Raw genomic sequence first — 15,714 nt, 5'->3', positions numbered from 1 at the left:
TGGGAGTGGGGAAATATGTTGCTTTATGCAAATGTGTGTGCATATTTGTTATTGTAAATCAATTAACAACACAAAACAATGACAAATATTGTCCAGAAACCCTCACAGGTACTGCATTTAGCATAGAAAATATGCTCAAATCATAACATGGCAAACTCAAGCCCAACAGGCAACAACAGCTGTCAGAGTGTCAGTGTGCTGACTTGACTATGACTTGCCCCAAACTGCATGTGATTATCATAAAGTGGGCATGTCTGTAAAGGGGATACTCGTGGGTACCCATAGAACCTATTTTCATTCACATATCTAGAGGTCAGAGGTCAGGGGACTCCTTTGGAAATGGCCATGCCAGTTTTTCCTCACCAAAATTCTATGCATCACCATATAATTAACGCTAAACTTTCATATTAAATTTAATTGCCTTGCTTTCATTTTTTGCCTCCAATGGACTCGCAACACTGAAAAATTGATATTTTATTAAACTAGAAAAAGAACAATGTTGTTCCCCGCCAAGTTATTTTATCTTTTATATTTTCCCACCGAGATGACGGACTCTCATTGAAGTTGAGGGTTTTCCTCGCAGTAACTACTGTGCCATGTTAGCTGTATGACTGATAGTGTGGATGCGAGCTAAACATGTCTGACACGTAGTTTTTGTTCTGCCTCATTAACGAACGGCCCGCGTATGAAGAGATCAGATTAAAGGTAATTAAAATGACAAAAACACACCATCACTCCTAATGCAGCAGTAATGACGGCCTAGCTGAATGCCAGCCCCCTCCACCTGTTTTTCTCCTCTCTGTTCCTCCCTCCGCTCATCCCTCTCTCCCGCTCAGCTGTGGCTACAGAATCATTAACCTGGCTCTGTGAGGAGGATGTGCTGACAAAACACTCTGCCATTGTGCTTCCTGTCATCTTCAGGAAATCAGGGCTTCCCCCTGCTGTCGAGGTAAAGCACCACTGGGTGATGAGCGATGCCAATCTTTCTCTTCGTTCCTCCTTTTATTTTGTTCTTCTGTGTCTATGTTTATCTCAGTCTCTTTACATCTCTTTATGTCCCTCTACGAGAACTGCTTACACACAGAAAATATCCTTTAGTACTACTTGTCCAATACATTTCCTCAATTTTGAAATGAATAGATAATATGGATAAGATATATTACACATATGCAGAGGGTGGACAAAATATCAGGAACACTTGAATATGTATTAAAGTCCAGTACAACCCCACAATCAAAAGCTTTACAGCAGTAGTATTTATAGCAGGACTATTACACTGGATTGCATGGTATTGTCAGGTGTTTCTGTTATTTTGACCACCCTTGTGTGTGTGCATGTGTGTGTGCGTGCCCTGGTGTAAGTGATGGAGTGGGTATGCTCTGTCACGAGCTGCGCAGAGTTGACGCTTCCTTTACATGGCAGCTGCAAGGCTCCAGTGATGTATCAGAGTCAGCAGAAGCATTGATCAGAACCGGGGTTAATCATTGCTCCGGGAACCCAGAGGAGATAGAGGCCGCCTGGGGAGAAGTAAGCCAGGAGAGTGGGCGGCTTCACCGCAGGAGGCCTGCAGCTCTACAGTAAAGGAATGCTGAACCACTTGTCTGTTTATCTCACTGTCCAACTATCAGCTGTTCATAATGATGAGAGGTTCAGCACAAGTTTATATGTGTGTGTGAGAGTATGCATGTGGTGGGGGGTTGATGGGACCAGCAACGTAATCCCCTTAAATGGACGGACTTCCGAATTGTGGGCAGTGTGAAGCCGGATCTGTGCTGTGTCTACTCAGCAGTACCCATTCACTCCCCTGAGCTGGAGAGTTAATAATTCAAAAGAGAGATGAGGGGAAAGAGGCCATAGGCCTGAGTGACAACATGGAGAGAAGAAACCAGCATGGAAAACGAGACCACTGTAGGAAGGAGCAATGGAGAAGAACCATGGAGCAATAACAGAAGAAAGAAATATTCCAGAAGGCAAGACTGCCATCTCTGAGCAGCTGTCAATCGCTCGCAAACTCCGATCAAACGGTCAAACTAGGCAGCGCTGATCAAAGATGAATCAATATTCTGCTACTGCCTATTTCTTGCCTCAAATGTTTTCAGAGACATCTTGTAGCGTACAGTCTAGCTGTAAAATGAGAAGTTTTGTGACCTGGCAGGCATTTTGAGATCAGTTGAAGAAATACCAAGCACCGCCCACCAGCCGGAGTACAGCCAATAGGAACACTCAATAGGAACACCCTCTCACTGAAATGACCTGTGATTGGCCAAAGTCTTCCGTCACAGGATAGATTTTTTAAAGCCTAAAAACTGAGCCTTGAGGAGGTGCAGAAGTCTAGTTTTCTCTCAGAACACTTGAATTACAATATGCTGAAAGGTTATTATGGAGCTTTTTGCCCAATGATGCCAAAACATTTCTGCCTACTGCAGGTTTAATGTTGTGTATTCTTAACATCTAAACTGACCCACAGACTCTTCCACCAGCAGAGACCTTTCCCTTCATCCAGCTTCCCCTCCTCTCTATCCTCTTCTCTTCTCACTCCCTCTGGGAGAACTCTTCCCTGTGACCTGCCGTCACCGCCATCACTGTTGCCAACATCAAAGTCCAGGATGCTCTCTTTCCAAGAAACGCGGGATGCATGACGATAATATGAAGGAAACACACGTGGATATACAAATAAGTAGCAGCACTGATAAACACACAAGCCTGCACACACACACACACACACATGCACAGATACTTGAAGGAATGTCAGAAATGCCAGCAGGAAGGATGAGGGGCAATGGGAATACAAAGAGGTTCATCTCCTCAGAGGGGAGGAAAAACAGGGCAATAAAACCATCACGTCGAGCCAAGAATCTGCTGATGGCACACATACATATACGCAAGTTCAGAGAGACAAAGGAGAATCTGTCAAGCAGATAAAGCCATCACTTCTCCTTTTCATCCCTGGTTTTGTCCAGAGGCGTCCCCCTTTCACCTCTCCTCTGCCCCGCCAACACTTGTCAGGCGAGAGAGTCATTAATGTTTAGCTGGGCAGTGATGGCAGCGCTGACAGCACTCATCTGTCTAAGAAGACAAGATGAGAGAGAGGGACAGCCCATCAAAGGATGCCACTTAGAGAGTGAGAAGGAGAAATTTGGAGGAGGGGGAGGGAGGAAAAACGTTAAAGCTGGACGGACAGGGAAGAAACCCATCTTTCTTTGCAAAGTTAAAGGTTACGTCACCAAGGTGGGCTATAAAATGATGCTATTGTCATTTCCATCCTCCCCTTCCCTTTCTTCATCTCTCTATCCATCCACCTACACAGCCCCCATCTCCCCACGCCTCCCCTCCACGTGCTTGTCAGCAGTTTGATTCAATACCTGCAGGTTAGTTACTCATTGAGCTGAGGAAGGACCGGAGCCGATGGAGGTGTATGGATGGGTGTCTATGGGCAGCCACTGGTGGTTGGGGGGCTGCTGCTTGATTGACAGATCTGCCTGCGTCGTCCATTCCCTCCTGTAAAGACACAAGACACAAAGCACAGGAAGTGAAGGGAGGTAAATAGCTTTGAATATGAATGGTACACTGCAGGGGCGGTTAATAATTGGGAAGTGTTGGACTATTAATCTGAGAGACAAGGATGTGACGTTGGGTTTCGTTGTTGCGCGCTGCTGTAGCTCTGACACCGAGCTGTATGGCTTTTACTTTTGGATACAGTTGAAGGATCTCACGGTGTTTACCATGAGTCAGTCGCAGTTATATCACAACCACAATAACAACTGGCAGTACTTAAATAATGCCATTATACTGTTATTCACTTTCAAGCTCTGTTGGACCTCTAATGAAACACTGATGCCGTAAATCAGAACTTTTTTCGTGCACTTTATATTTACAACTAATGACTTGTTGATAACTTTTGTTTTGCAATCTTGCAATAGATCTGTTTGGATGTTTATAAGTATTTGTGCATATGCCAAACATCTATTAGTGCAATGCAGTAACTGAGTGTTTCCCTCCATCTTTCCAGATGTGTCAGAAGTTAATGGAGAAGGTGCTTTGACTGCCGTGACAAGTTAAGTAGAGGGAGCGGGGACCATTGTCTTCCAAATCAGCTGTCAGTGTGTTTCTGCTGTCAGCAGTTTAACTCACTACCTGCCTGGTTAATCATCGAGCCGCTCCGAGCTGCTGGAGGTGTACGGCCCACCGTCACGGACCCCCATCATCGCCACAACAGGACAACATCTGATTGACAGATTAGCAAGCACTGGCGCTTTTTCAAAGAAAGACTTTGGGGGTGGGGAGGAAACAGGGTGGAGAGTGGTGATTGGAATTGAAGGAGACTCGAAGAGGAAGTGTGAGGAAGAGTAGGTGAGTGTTTGTGTGGGTAGGAAGGGTTGAGGAATGAGGTTAACAGGTCTTCTCTATTGTAGGAATATAAAGATGTAAGATGGTTCTGTAAGTACTGAAAGTTTTCGCAGCGGAAAGTGGAAGAGATGGGTAAAATGAGAAGATTTACAGGACTGTATAGATTTAGATGGGCAGATAAAAAACACCAGGGCTTCTCCAACCAGTCAAAGCAGATCATGAATGACTTTTTTCATCCGTTCTCATAACTGCGTATAGCTATAAAACAAAAACAATGTCTTAATGGCAGGCAGATTTCCCCCTGGGCAGGCTGGACCAGGAAGAGGATGGAGAGTCTGACAAATAATGAGGATTCCTTTGGAAGTGAAATTGCCTCCCCTATTGGACATTAACGCTGCTACAACCAACATTTGTCCCCCCCCCCCCACCCTGATAAGGTTATCCCCACTCCAGTCCTCTCCCCCTCCTCTGATTCCCTCATGCACGCCCGCTGAGGTTTGATTTCAAATGGAAAAATTAATGGGAGAATAATAGCCTTGGGCCTCGCTCTCTTCCACACACACATCTTAGTTGGTCTACAGGGGTACAGAGAGGGGGAGTCAAATTTAGATCCACTCGCCTCACTTGGCCTGCTGTTTCCATTGTGACACAGCGAACACACACAGTGTATGAGCACACACACACACACACATACACCAGGGACGTTGCCCCCCTTCCTTCTTTTACACCTTAGAGGGCTTAACTTTCAAATATTAGTACAGTGGGCTGTGCGGATTTCAAATAAATAAATAAATGAGGAAGCAAGGATTAGCAATTCTCCTGATAGTTATGCCAATGTGTTTCATATTCATTTTCACTTCCAGGAGAATATTTCTGCAGAAACAGTGATTCTGAGAACTTTCCAAGCTTTTAGAGGGACTCCTAAAACTAGTGTGAGGAGGCTTTTTTTCACTTTTTGCAGCATTTCAACTAGTCATATACAGTATTTTCAACAGGAATTCAAAGTCCTTTGCTTGGATTTACGCAAAACAGATCAAATAATGATTCTTCTCCAATATATTGCATTGATTTTTATGTAACAAAGTACACAGTATGCTTTTAGAGACAGGAGTAAAGATAAACTGCAGTTTTGAGTACATCTGGCATGATGTTTTAGAGGGGACAAAAATAGATGAACACAGATGTGCAAGTTTCACTTAGCTGATACAGGGCCAAGCAGGTTGCAGGCATTATTAAATCAAAGTTAAGCCTCGTTGCTCTCAGGCTAACAACACAAGAAGTGTATGTGTGGCTGCGGTAGGGGGTCGGTTGTTAAAGAGTTTAAAAGCGGAAGAGGAGTTGGTGTAGAACCAGTATTGATGTCGGGGAAGCCCACTGGCACTTTCTGTTCAAACATTCGAGAGGACCGGCCTGCCCGAGCTGCAGCGCCCGGGTGGCAGGATTCCCGCTCTTCCTGTTTCTCCTGACTTTGAGGAATTTTACGGTGAACAAACTCCCAGTGCTCCTCTCGCACGCCCCGCACCTCATCACAGATACCTGCCTCAGCAAAACTAGAGAGAGATATAGAGACCAAGAGAGAGAACTTTCCAGGCATTTGAGGAGTTCCTATCTCTTGTCACCCTTTCTGTGTATTACATTATTTTTAATATCACACGCTCACTCTCTTTCGTTTTTTTTCTTCCACTAAAAGCACCAGGTGGTGGATTGTACACCACTTCTTTCTCTCTGATCAAACATTAAGGCAGAATGCACGGTGTGATGGGAGTGAAAGAGCCTAAACCAGGAAGAAAACCATATTTTTGAACCGGTGTTACACCAAAATCTGTGACCTCAGAGAGCCAGCAACACATAAGGTCACCATTTCTGACAGCTGTCTGTGACCCCACTGTACCTATCTTTTACTTTTCTTTTAGAGTTTTGTGAATATATCTTGTAAAAATACATTTGTTTTTTAACAATTTAGTTTTGTTTTCTGTCATATATTTGCCTCATTTATTATACAGATACAGTGGGGTCACATTTTCTGACGACAGCCGTCAGAAATGGTGACCTTATGTGTTGCTGGCTCTCTGTGGTCACATATTTTGGTGTAACACCGGTTGAAAAAGATGGTTGTCTTCCTGGTTTAGGCTCTTTCACACCCATCACACCGTGTATTCTGCCTAAATGTTTGATCAGAGAGAAAAAAGTGGTGTACAATTCATCATCTGAGAAAAACGAAAGAGAGTGAACCTGTGATATTAAAAATAATGTGATAGGAACTCCTCAAATGCCTGGAAATGGTGCCTAGAAATTGTGACCTCATGTGTTGCTGGCTCTCTGCGGTCACAGATTTTGGTGCAACACCGGGTCTAAAACAAAATGTTTTAAGACTGCTGCTGCAAACAATCAAGCAGACAGACAGAGGTGAGTCTTAGGGGTGATGTGGGTTATGCCGGGCCTTGACTCAAGACTCAAAATTGTGCAATTTCAACAATATTGTTAAAATATTGACTGAACTGATGGTGCGTTTACCTGTGACTGTTCGGAGTTTTGCCGATAACCAGTTTAGACAGCTACCGAGGGGTATAAACCTACAAGTTCAGGGATGCTGAATTCCAAGAGGCTTACAGTAGGTGGAAAAGGAGCTTTACAATACATTGAAAGAAAACAAAAGGCTAGTGAAAGGGTGTCTAGGGTAGAGTGATGGTGCGACACACTTCTAAAACAAGCCACCGTCCTCTCTCGGTGTGCCTGTGGGCACATGTAGCATTAATTGCTGCCTCCACAGAGCCTGCAGACTGCACACACTATGTATTGCTCGCATCAAAGAAACCACGCGCTGAACTTTATGAAATTTTTATTCAATGTGTTCACTTCTCTTCCCTTTTTCCCCTCTCTTTCTTCCTTTTCCTATTCCCCACCTTGGCCCCCCTCTCCCTTTTTTTAACTCCGCCACCAAACAAGACAAGAAAGACTTCGCTCTGCCATGTTTTTCGGCTCGACTTCCTTCCTGCCCAGAAGCACTCGAGTATCTCGTTAGTTCTCTCACAGCTAACATCTCTCCTCTATCTGCCAGGAGCAAAAAACCTGATCTGGGAGGGGAGGGGAGGAGGGGAATAAAGAGAAGAAAGGGGGGACTACATCAAGAAGTTTGCTGGGTGAGATTCTCCATAGAGCTAGGTGAGAAACTGTAATATCATTTAGCTACAGTAATTACACACAAAGGAAAGAAAAGAGATGAGAGGGTTTTCTCTCCCTGTGGACAATGTACACCGAAGGGCCTAAGTTTCATCATAAACTTAGCACTGATACAAGTACATGCAAAAACACATTGCAATAGCATTGTTGGTGTGATATAGCACTGCCCTGATCTCTAACACATGAACAAAGGTTTGTAGAAAGGTGCCTGATTATGACAACTGAGCAAATCCAGAGTTTCGATTGATGCACCCTGCACATTACTTCCCTTTTAACTGCTCTCTCTCTCTCACACACACACACACACACACACACACACACACACACACACACGCACTGTGGTCATCCATCAAAGCAGCGAGTGTTGTTTCTTCCCCCCACACATCTCATACACACAGGTATAAATCACTGCGCCTGATTTCTGGGGCCAGGGTTTAAATAATTAAAGAGCTTTAATTTATCAGGATTTAGCACCCCTGAACAGTAGGGCTGACAAAAGAGAATGAGAGATATATTGAGAAAGAAAGAAAAAAAGAAAAAAGGTCATTATACATGAGAAACACATACAAAATTATTACACATTTTTACTGGAGAGAAAAACGAACATTTAGGGATAAGTGGCACCAAAAGACTATACGTGAAAAGGCATTAAGGTTCTGATCTAGAGCTACTTGATCTGGGTGTTTTATTTACCTGTCGGTAGAAGACAAAAGCAACTGTGTGTGGAGATTTGCACTACTGTATATGGCTGTATTTGTGACAATTACAAGTCATTGGAAAACAACACTTGTGTAAAATAAGATAGACACAATCCACATTTTAAGAAGAAGAACATCCAGCAAAAATCAAGCAAACTGAATTTTCTTGTTACTTCACATGCTGTCAGTTTTGGAGGCATACAAATAATAACTATGTTCATTTTTTTTTTCAGAACTGTTGGCAGTGATGTTAAGATCTATGAAAGCCAGCAACACAAACTGGAGTTTTTTTGTTGATGAAGCATCCAAAGACACTGGGCATGAAAAGAACACACTACAGTAAGTTACATTTAAAATCTTAAACCATGTCACATCATGAACTGTCTAAAAGAGAAGTTATGGTTACTCAGTTAAAACTATAACAAATATGTATCCCACTAAAACCTCTAAAGATCAGTGACATTTTTGTATGCTGCATATAAAAACCTAAGCCTGGAGAACAACACATTGAGGAAAGCACATTTATAGAATGAAGTCTGTGTTGAATTATGTCTTGCGATGGAGCCACGAGGCTGGCGAGGGCCACTGGGCTGTCATGGACGGCCAGATAGCGGTGGAACTCTACTGCCCTCCTCTGGCCATAAACATGCAAATAAAAACCTCACCAGAAATGAAAAAAAATCACAGAACTGACCGATTATGACACACTGATGGTCTCCTATTTGCATCTTTTGGTTCACTGGTTGAACTATTAGCCCTATGAGTTTTGGAAGTCAGAAACAAGATCTACCAGCAGGCACAAAGACATAAGGGAGAAACTTTACAATAAAGCAAACAGCCAACCTCTGGCTTTGTTTGACCCTCTTATTATTTATTCTTTCCAGTAGATCTCTGAAAACAGAAGGAACATACACTCTCTCACACAAACACACTTCACCCAGAAACAGCATAAAAAAAGACAGAGCTTCCATCTGCTAATAAACTCAAAAACAAAAAAAAACCCTCTCCTCTTTTGAGGGTTAAACATGCAGAGTCACTCTTGAGTAGATTATTATATATTATTGTTAACATTACTTGACCACCTCACTGAGTGAAGTCTGTCGTTTGCTGGCAATAGTTAGCCACCTAGTGGTCGAACCCTTTCATAACATCAAGTATTGACGACAGGGAAATTGAATTACAACTTTGGAAGTTTTTGGCTATATGACACCGTGTCATCAATGAACAAACAGCTTGAACAAACATAGTTTAGTAGATATTCAACAAACTATCAAGTCTACAGACTCAACTGGGGGGGAGATAAGAGTTTATCACACCAGAAACACAGTAGCACTCCTAAATCAGACAGTACAATATGCTTGTTTTAACCATATTGCGTGATTTATTTTCTGAATAATAAACCTATAGATCCATAATAACAATACCAATTTCCCTGTGAAATGGATTACCCATAGTAATACAGTACCACCATCCTCATGATAGATGAATGATGTTACAGTGTGTTGTTTTCTGTCTTCTTAAGACATCACATCACCATCTCCCCTTCACTTTCACTGGATTGCCTCCTCTGGTGGATTGTTCTTCACACCTCAGTTGTCCAAAAGGGAGCGCTGTAAAGCCTCCTGGATCATTGTGTGCTCATCTGTGGAGTAGTCCTGCAAAAGACACGGGCGTAAAGAGAGAAGGAAAACCGAACCAATCACTTAACTGATCATTAACATCACAGAGAAGAAACTCCAGGTAGTGTTTATGGCCTCAACTTACAACAAAGGTGTCATAGGAGAATGTGTGTCTGATCTTGAGGTGCTGGAAAAAGTCAGCACTCCTGTAGTTAGGGTCCCCCCAAGGCATTGAGGCACAGATGGGACACACCTGGACAAAATACAAAGTCAAAGTATTAATGCATCTGTGAACAAATTAACCCTAGCTAAATCCAAACAATGGCCCAATTCCAATCCGGCCCCTACATCCGCTCCCTAATGGCCAACACACCAAGCCGACGGTCAGCCATTGGACAGTCTACATAGACGCTGACTTAACCAGCTGATCTTACTGGCCACATGCAAAGCCGTTTCATGTTCGTCATTGAATACGCTCCGTACAAATGTAGTTTCGTGCAACTCCATGTAAAAAACATTTACTAGTAAACTGCTCAAACTAAGATTGACATTAAATATTGTTATACAGACGTTAACAACTTAAAGTAAATGTACCAAATATACCCTTGTCTAGTTTAGCCGAAAAACGGTAGACATGTTCATTTGATTGTTGCAAAAAACCAAGCAGCTCATAAACATCAGAGTTCAAATAAGATGTTTACAAAAAAAAAAAAAGATATGCCACCAAAGAAACTTGGGAGTTTTATTTTTCTCTATAGGCGTAGATTGCAGCTTCCGAAAGATGCTGATACAAAACCATTGTTACGAAAAGTTACGACGGTTCCCGTTTCCCCCGGAGAGAGGGAAGTCGGTTGTGAAGCGTACCACAGTATTTATACTCCAAACCTTAAATGGATAGCAGACACTGTCCTGCTGTGGACGGGGCCAGCAGCAAATATTTTCACCGCTTTATCTTGCCAGCAGACAGCCCTATCCAACGGGGGAACTGAACTGAAAGCGAAAGTTATCTATGCTCTTTTCAGTTCAGTTCCCCGTCAGAAAATGTTCTAAATATAGCATACACTAAAACGGATATTGATTCTTTTAGATGGCTAAAATACGTTTTGCTGCCGGCCCCCGTCCACTCTGTCTGTTTCTCGATGCTGGTGACATCATCCGTCATCTAATGTAAGTACTACACTGACTATGGATAAGTACCTTATACAACTCCACTTCAAAACACCTTAACGATCCCTTTAAAGAAGAGTGCTTCATCCAGCTGTGGGTGTGACTACAAACAGAGTTCACTCAGTCACAGTGTGGGACGGTGTAGGGGCCGGATTAGATTTGGATCAATGTGTGGAACCTTATTTTTTTTAAAAGAGCGACTCTTGGAGTCACAGTGTAGTGTGGATTTCCTACCACTTGTCGTGCATCACGAGCATGCTGGGAAGTGCAATGTTCAACCAGGCCGTCCTGATCAAGGTTCTGGCAGTTGCAGTATGGGCAGGTGAATGTGAAGCGATTTGGTACTGGACTGTGGAAGAGAAACAGAAACAATAAAACTACAGATTTGTATTTGAACATAGAGAAGAGCTTTGTTCTCTTTGCTATCAATATAATATTGATATCATGATGTGAGAAAAGACATCATCGGAGATTTTAGCTAAAATACTACTTGTCTTTTTCTGGTTTTAAAAGGCTGGCTTATACCAGTGTTTCCCCTATAAGCAAGCAGCAGCGTTATGGATTCAGGATTATCATTCGCCAAAGGGGAGACAGTCCTGCAACTTCATGCGAGTATCGCACAGTAACGTTACAGAAAAACTCAATCATTTGATACAGGAACATATATCTGTGAAATAAACAACATTCAGAAGATCCATCTTGATACAAAGATAGTAGGTTCACCACATGCACCGATTGTTTTCTTCTTCCTGGAGGCAGGCCTCACTATGCGCGAGCATACTCGGCAGCAGACATAAATATGTGGGCGGGCATTTGATTTCCGTTAGCGGGGCCAATGCAAACATAATAGCCGGCGCGTGAGTGTATTGATCAAGCACATCCTCCCAGCATATGCGCGTCAGGCAAAAGCTGTATTCCATGTCCTGAAAATCCCCTCAGCTGCTACAACTCTATCCTAGGGGAAACACTGAATACCGTTTTCTTAATTAATCCTGTTCCAACTGTCCACTATCTGGTAAGTCTTCATATCCACATTACAAATTACTGTTTCTCAAACTTTTCTTGTTTGTAATTATCTCCAGAAAGCACAAATAGTCATCAAAAATGTAACATTATTGTCACAATATATAAAGCAATTCCACTTCTGACAACCTGGGTCTCACTGATGTAGTTTTGACCAATTTAACGACAGCTAATTGTAATAATCAAGGAATTCATCCCCCATCACCGAACATGCAAGTGTGCGTACTCCAATGGAAACCCATCTGATTCTTTCATCGATGAAGTGAAAACAAAATTCAGCAATTCAGTCTGATTATCAGGCTAAGCTACTTTCTTATGGGTTCACCCTGCAGGTTGATTGTTTTGTTTACAAAAAGGTATGTGGGATATGCCGACAATACCGGCAAATCAACCCTAATCACATGTCTTGCAGATGGTTTAAACGGAACATACCAAGTTGTTGTTGTTGTTCAAAAAACCGGTTTATGGGATGTGTTTCCTTGTCCACATCAAACTGGATTGTAAAGTGTCCACATTCTCAGTGTGATGGTAGTGAGAACAACGCTTTCCTATCCATATTCTAGATACAACTAGAACTGTAAGACCTATGTTGTAAAATACACAATTTTCCTTTAAGGTATTCAGTTATCCAATAAAATTGCTTCATCTTTGATAGATGTGTTGCAGCTATGCAACACCTCTCAGTGACAGTACAAAATCTCTCCTTACTGCTCACTGTAGACTATTGAGTGTTTATTATGAAGGTAATAGTGAATGAGTGAGTGATTTATTATTGCTCTCTATTTCACCTGATGATGGCAGGCTGGCTCTGGGCAGTGGTCCTCACACCCTCCTCAATGTACTCCTGGTATTTTGAGCAGGCAGCCGTGTGGCTTCTCATTTGAGAAAGGCCGACCTGGATAGTGAGAAAACACACCAGTAACTGAGAGTGCACAACCAAAATGACATAATTAGTTCTCAAATGTTTGCAATTTCAACTCTGCTACTGTCTCAATATGAATGCTGAACTTTAGACTCGGTATCACATTTGTGCATGTTTAGTTATGATATGATACTATAGTTATCTGTCTGAACCCTTGCAATGTTTTCAAATCCAATTCACAACAAACCAGCAAAGGTGGTTCGGATGTTAGCTTTTTCAAAAAAATTACCTGCTCCCGCACACACTTTTCTCTGCTTTATTAGTCAACGTTTCAGTCAACAAGGACCTTCATCAGGACATTAATGTCCTGATGAAGAGAACATATTGGAGGGGGTGTTTGTGGTGCTGGGATCTACTCCCAGCACCACAAACAATTTTGAGAATGTGCATGTTTTCCTCTCCTCTCAGATGTTAGCTTTTGTCATAATAAAACATACCTGTGCTCCACATCCCTTACAAGCAGCCACCGATGACTGGATAACGGCCTCAAGCTCAGCAGCTTTAGTCCAGTGGCCCAGCCCGGCCCGACATACAGCACAAACAGGCTTCTGTGGACGCAAACACTCCTGCAAACAACTCTGGCAGAACCTGACAAGAGATGGGGGTGAAGAAATGTAATGATGAACACAAGGTAAGGCAAACAAAGACACTGTAAAACTGTGATCATTTTTAATTTGGCCTCTAGTGACCAGAAGAAATTAGTTCTTCCTGTGTTTCATTTGTGCGATATTCCTCTCACGACATGCAAGGAAATAAAACACCTTGGCCTTTTTCTCACTGATGATTGGAATGATGACAGAGATATCTGTCGACAGTGCTGTAAACTATATGCTCAGGCGAATATGCCGCTTCGTAAGTTCAGTATGTGTTCTGTAAATGTAAAATGTTAATTATTTAGAGCTTTCTGCACGCCTTTGTACACAGCTCATCTTTGGTTGAGCTACAAGAAAAGTAGTATACAAAGGCTCATAGTGGCTTACAATGATGCAATGAGGTTGTTCATTCGGGTTCCCAGATGGCATAGTGCCAGTCAACGGTTTGTGTCCTCTGGTATTCCTACATGTGAGGCACTTTTAAGACATTTGATGTATAATTTCATTTGTCGCTTGGATGAGTCAGAGAACAGCATCATAGAGGATTTAACCAGCCCGAGCAGGAGCTGCAATCGATACTCATCCAGGCTCAGAAAACACTAGCCTACATATGAATTGAAGATGAACTGCTGTGGTCTTATCTTGTATGTTTTTTGTTTCTTTTATTGCTATGGATCCTCCTGTGTGTCTGAAATAAAGACTGAATTGAATTGAAGCTGTTTACAAGTCATCCTGCTCCATAGTCTTCCTTTAAAAAACACAGAAACAAGATGCTGTCATTTGCTAACAAGAGCTTCCTGTAAAATCTGATGGAAAGTCCCCACCTCAAGAGGGCGCAGGGACTTGTAGTCCTTTAAAGTGGTCTGATGCGTCCAAGCAATAGCTGTCTGAACTACAACTCCCAGGTGAGGCCGCCTCTTTGATGTAAACAAAACTGAAACTGATTTAGCAAGCTGGGGCAATGGTTTTTTAACCAAATATACAAGTGAGCAAAATACAATTACAGGGTCACAACAAACACAGACACACATATAGTCGATGTGTTGCGACTCTGGTGGCGCGACACGTTTCAAAACAAGCCGTTGCTCTCATTGTTGTTACCTCCAACCATTGCATCTGCTGGTGGAGAGGTGGGTTGAAGGGAGGACGAGGAGACATAAAGAGGAGAAATACTCACGTATGGCCGCATTGTGTTGTTACGGGACTGTCGAAGATTTCGAGACACACTGGACAGACGAACTCCGACACGTCGCTGCTCCCATCGGAGACGTTTTTCTTGTGCTGTGCTGCACTAAACCCTCCGAGCATCGCCATTTCTTTTCTTCGCTGAGAGACAGTCCCCCTCCGACGGTTCCTGTGACGACGTCATCAGGTCCTGGTGCTTTTTTTAAGCGCGGGGGGGGGCGGGGCTAACGCTGCACGTACAACACATGATGATAATAATAATAATAATAATAATGATAATAATAGGCAAGGCAAGGCAGCTTTATTTGTATAGCACATTTCAGCAACAGGGCAATTCAAATTTGTGCTTTACATAAACATTCAAGATCATTGCGACAAAGTGCAAAAGAACATTAAAGGGACTATTTGTAACTTTCAGAAATGCTTGTTAAAGTGGCAGTAGGCAACAATATTTTGGCATAATTTGGCAAAAATTCCATAATAACCTTTCAGCATATTGTAATTCAAGTGATCTGAGAGAAAACTACACCTCTGCACCTCCTCATGGCTCTGTTTACAGGCTTTAGAAAATCTTGCCCGTGACGGCAGACTTTGACCAATCACAGGGCATTTCAGAGAGAGCGTTCCTATTGGCTGTTCCACAAAAGGAGATGCGCGTTCACGTCTGGTCTCTGTAGATAGTGAAAGACTCGGTCAATGGCGGAACAACCTACTGAAAAGCTTGCTATTCCAGCATTGGCAGCAACTGCCTACATCTCAAAACAACCCAAAAAAAGAAAGACAGACTTTCAAAAAGACAGTCCAAACTGTTGATGTCGTTAGAAGGTAATGTGTAGCTCGCTGCGGTAGCCTCCTCAGATGTAGCGAGCACGTATGAAGCGCGTGCATATGCCCGTTCTCGTGTGGGGGCAGGGGCTTCGGACAGAGAGGGGAGAGCGGAGAGAGGAGAGAGAGGAGAGAGCAACTCGAGGGGATGCAGG

The 15,714-nt window shown here is 42.8% G+C and overlaps 1 protein-coding gene across 1 annotated transcript; it reads right to left on the bottom strand.

Moving 5' to 3' along the window:
* Positions 1 to 7,955: 7,955 nt before the first annotated feature.
* Positions 7,956 to 14,929, bottom strand: rnf114 (ring finger protein 114). The gene is made up of 6 exons (XM_037773306.1): positions 14,727 to 14,929; positions 13,394 to 13,544; positions 12,823 to 12,929; positions 11,246 to 11,360; positions 9,990 to 10,097; positions 7,956 to 9,880 (listed from the first exon to the last, which is right to left on the bottom strand). Exons 1-6 carry the CDS (start codon positions 14,861 to 14,863, stop codon positions 9,815 to 9,817), a joined length of 684 nt encoding a protein of 227 aa, XP_037629234.1. The 5' UTR covers positions 14,864 to 14,929; the 3' UTR covers positions 7,956 to 9,814.
* Between the last annotated feature and the right edge of the window lie 785 nt (positions 14,930 to 15,714).

This window comes from Sebastes umbrosus, chromosome 6 (assembly GCF_015220745.1).
Source record: "Sebastes umbrosus isolate fSebUmb1 chromosome 6, fSebUmb1.pri, whole genome shotgun sequence".
Lineage (NCBI taxonomy): Eukaryota > Metazoa > Chordata > Actinopteri > Perciformes > Sebastidae > Sebastes > Sebastes umbrosus.
The sequence above is the reverse complement of the archived record's forward strand: the minus strand, read 5'-3'. Positions and strand labels throughout refer to the sequence as shown.

Bases quoted from the DNA above. Each gene is read 5' to 3' on its own strand.
- rnf114 (XM_037773306.1), bottom strand. From the start codon at position 14,863: ATGGCGATGCTCGGAGGGTTTAGTGCAGCACAGCACAAGAAAAACGTC. The intron at 12,930-13,393 runs GTATGTTTTATT...CTCACTATCCAG, and splicing joins GTAAGGGATGTGGAGCACAG to GTCGGCCTTTCTCAAATGAG. The intron at 9,881-9,989 runs GTAAGTTGAGGC...TGTCTTTTGCAG, and splicing joins TCTCCTATGACACCTTTGTT to GACTACTCCACAGATGAGCA.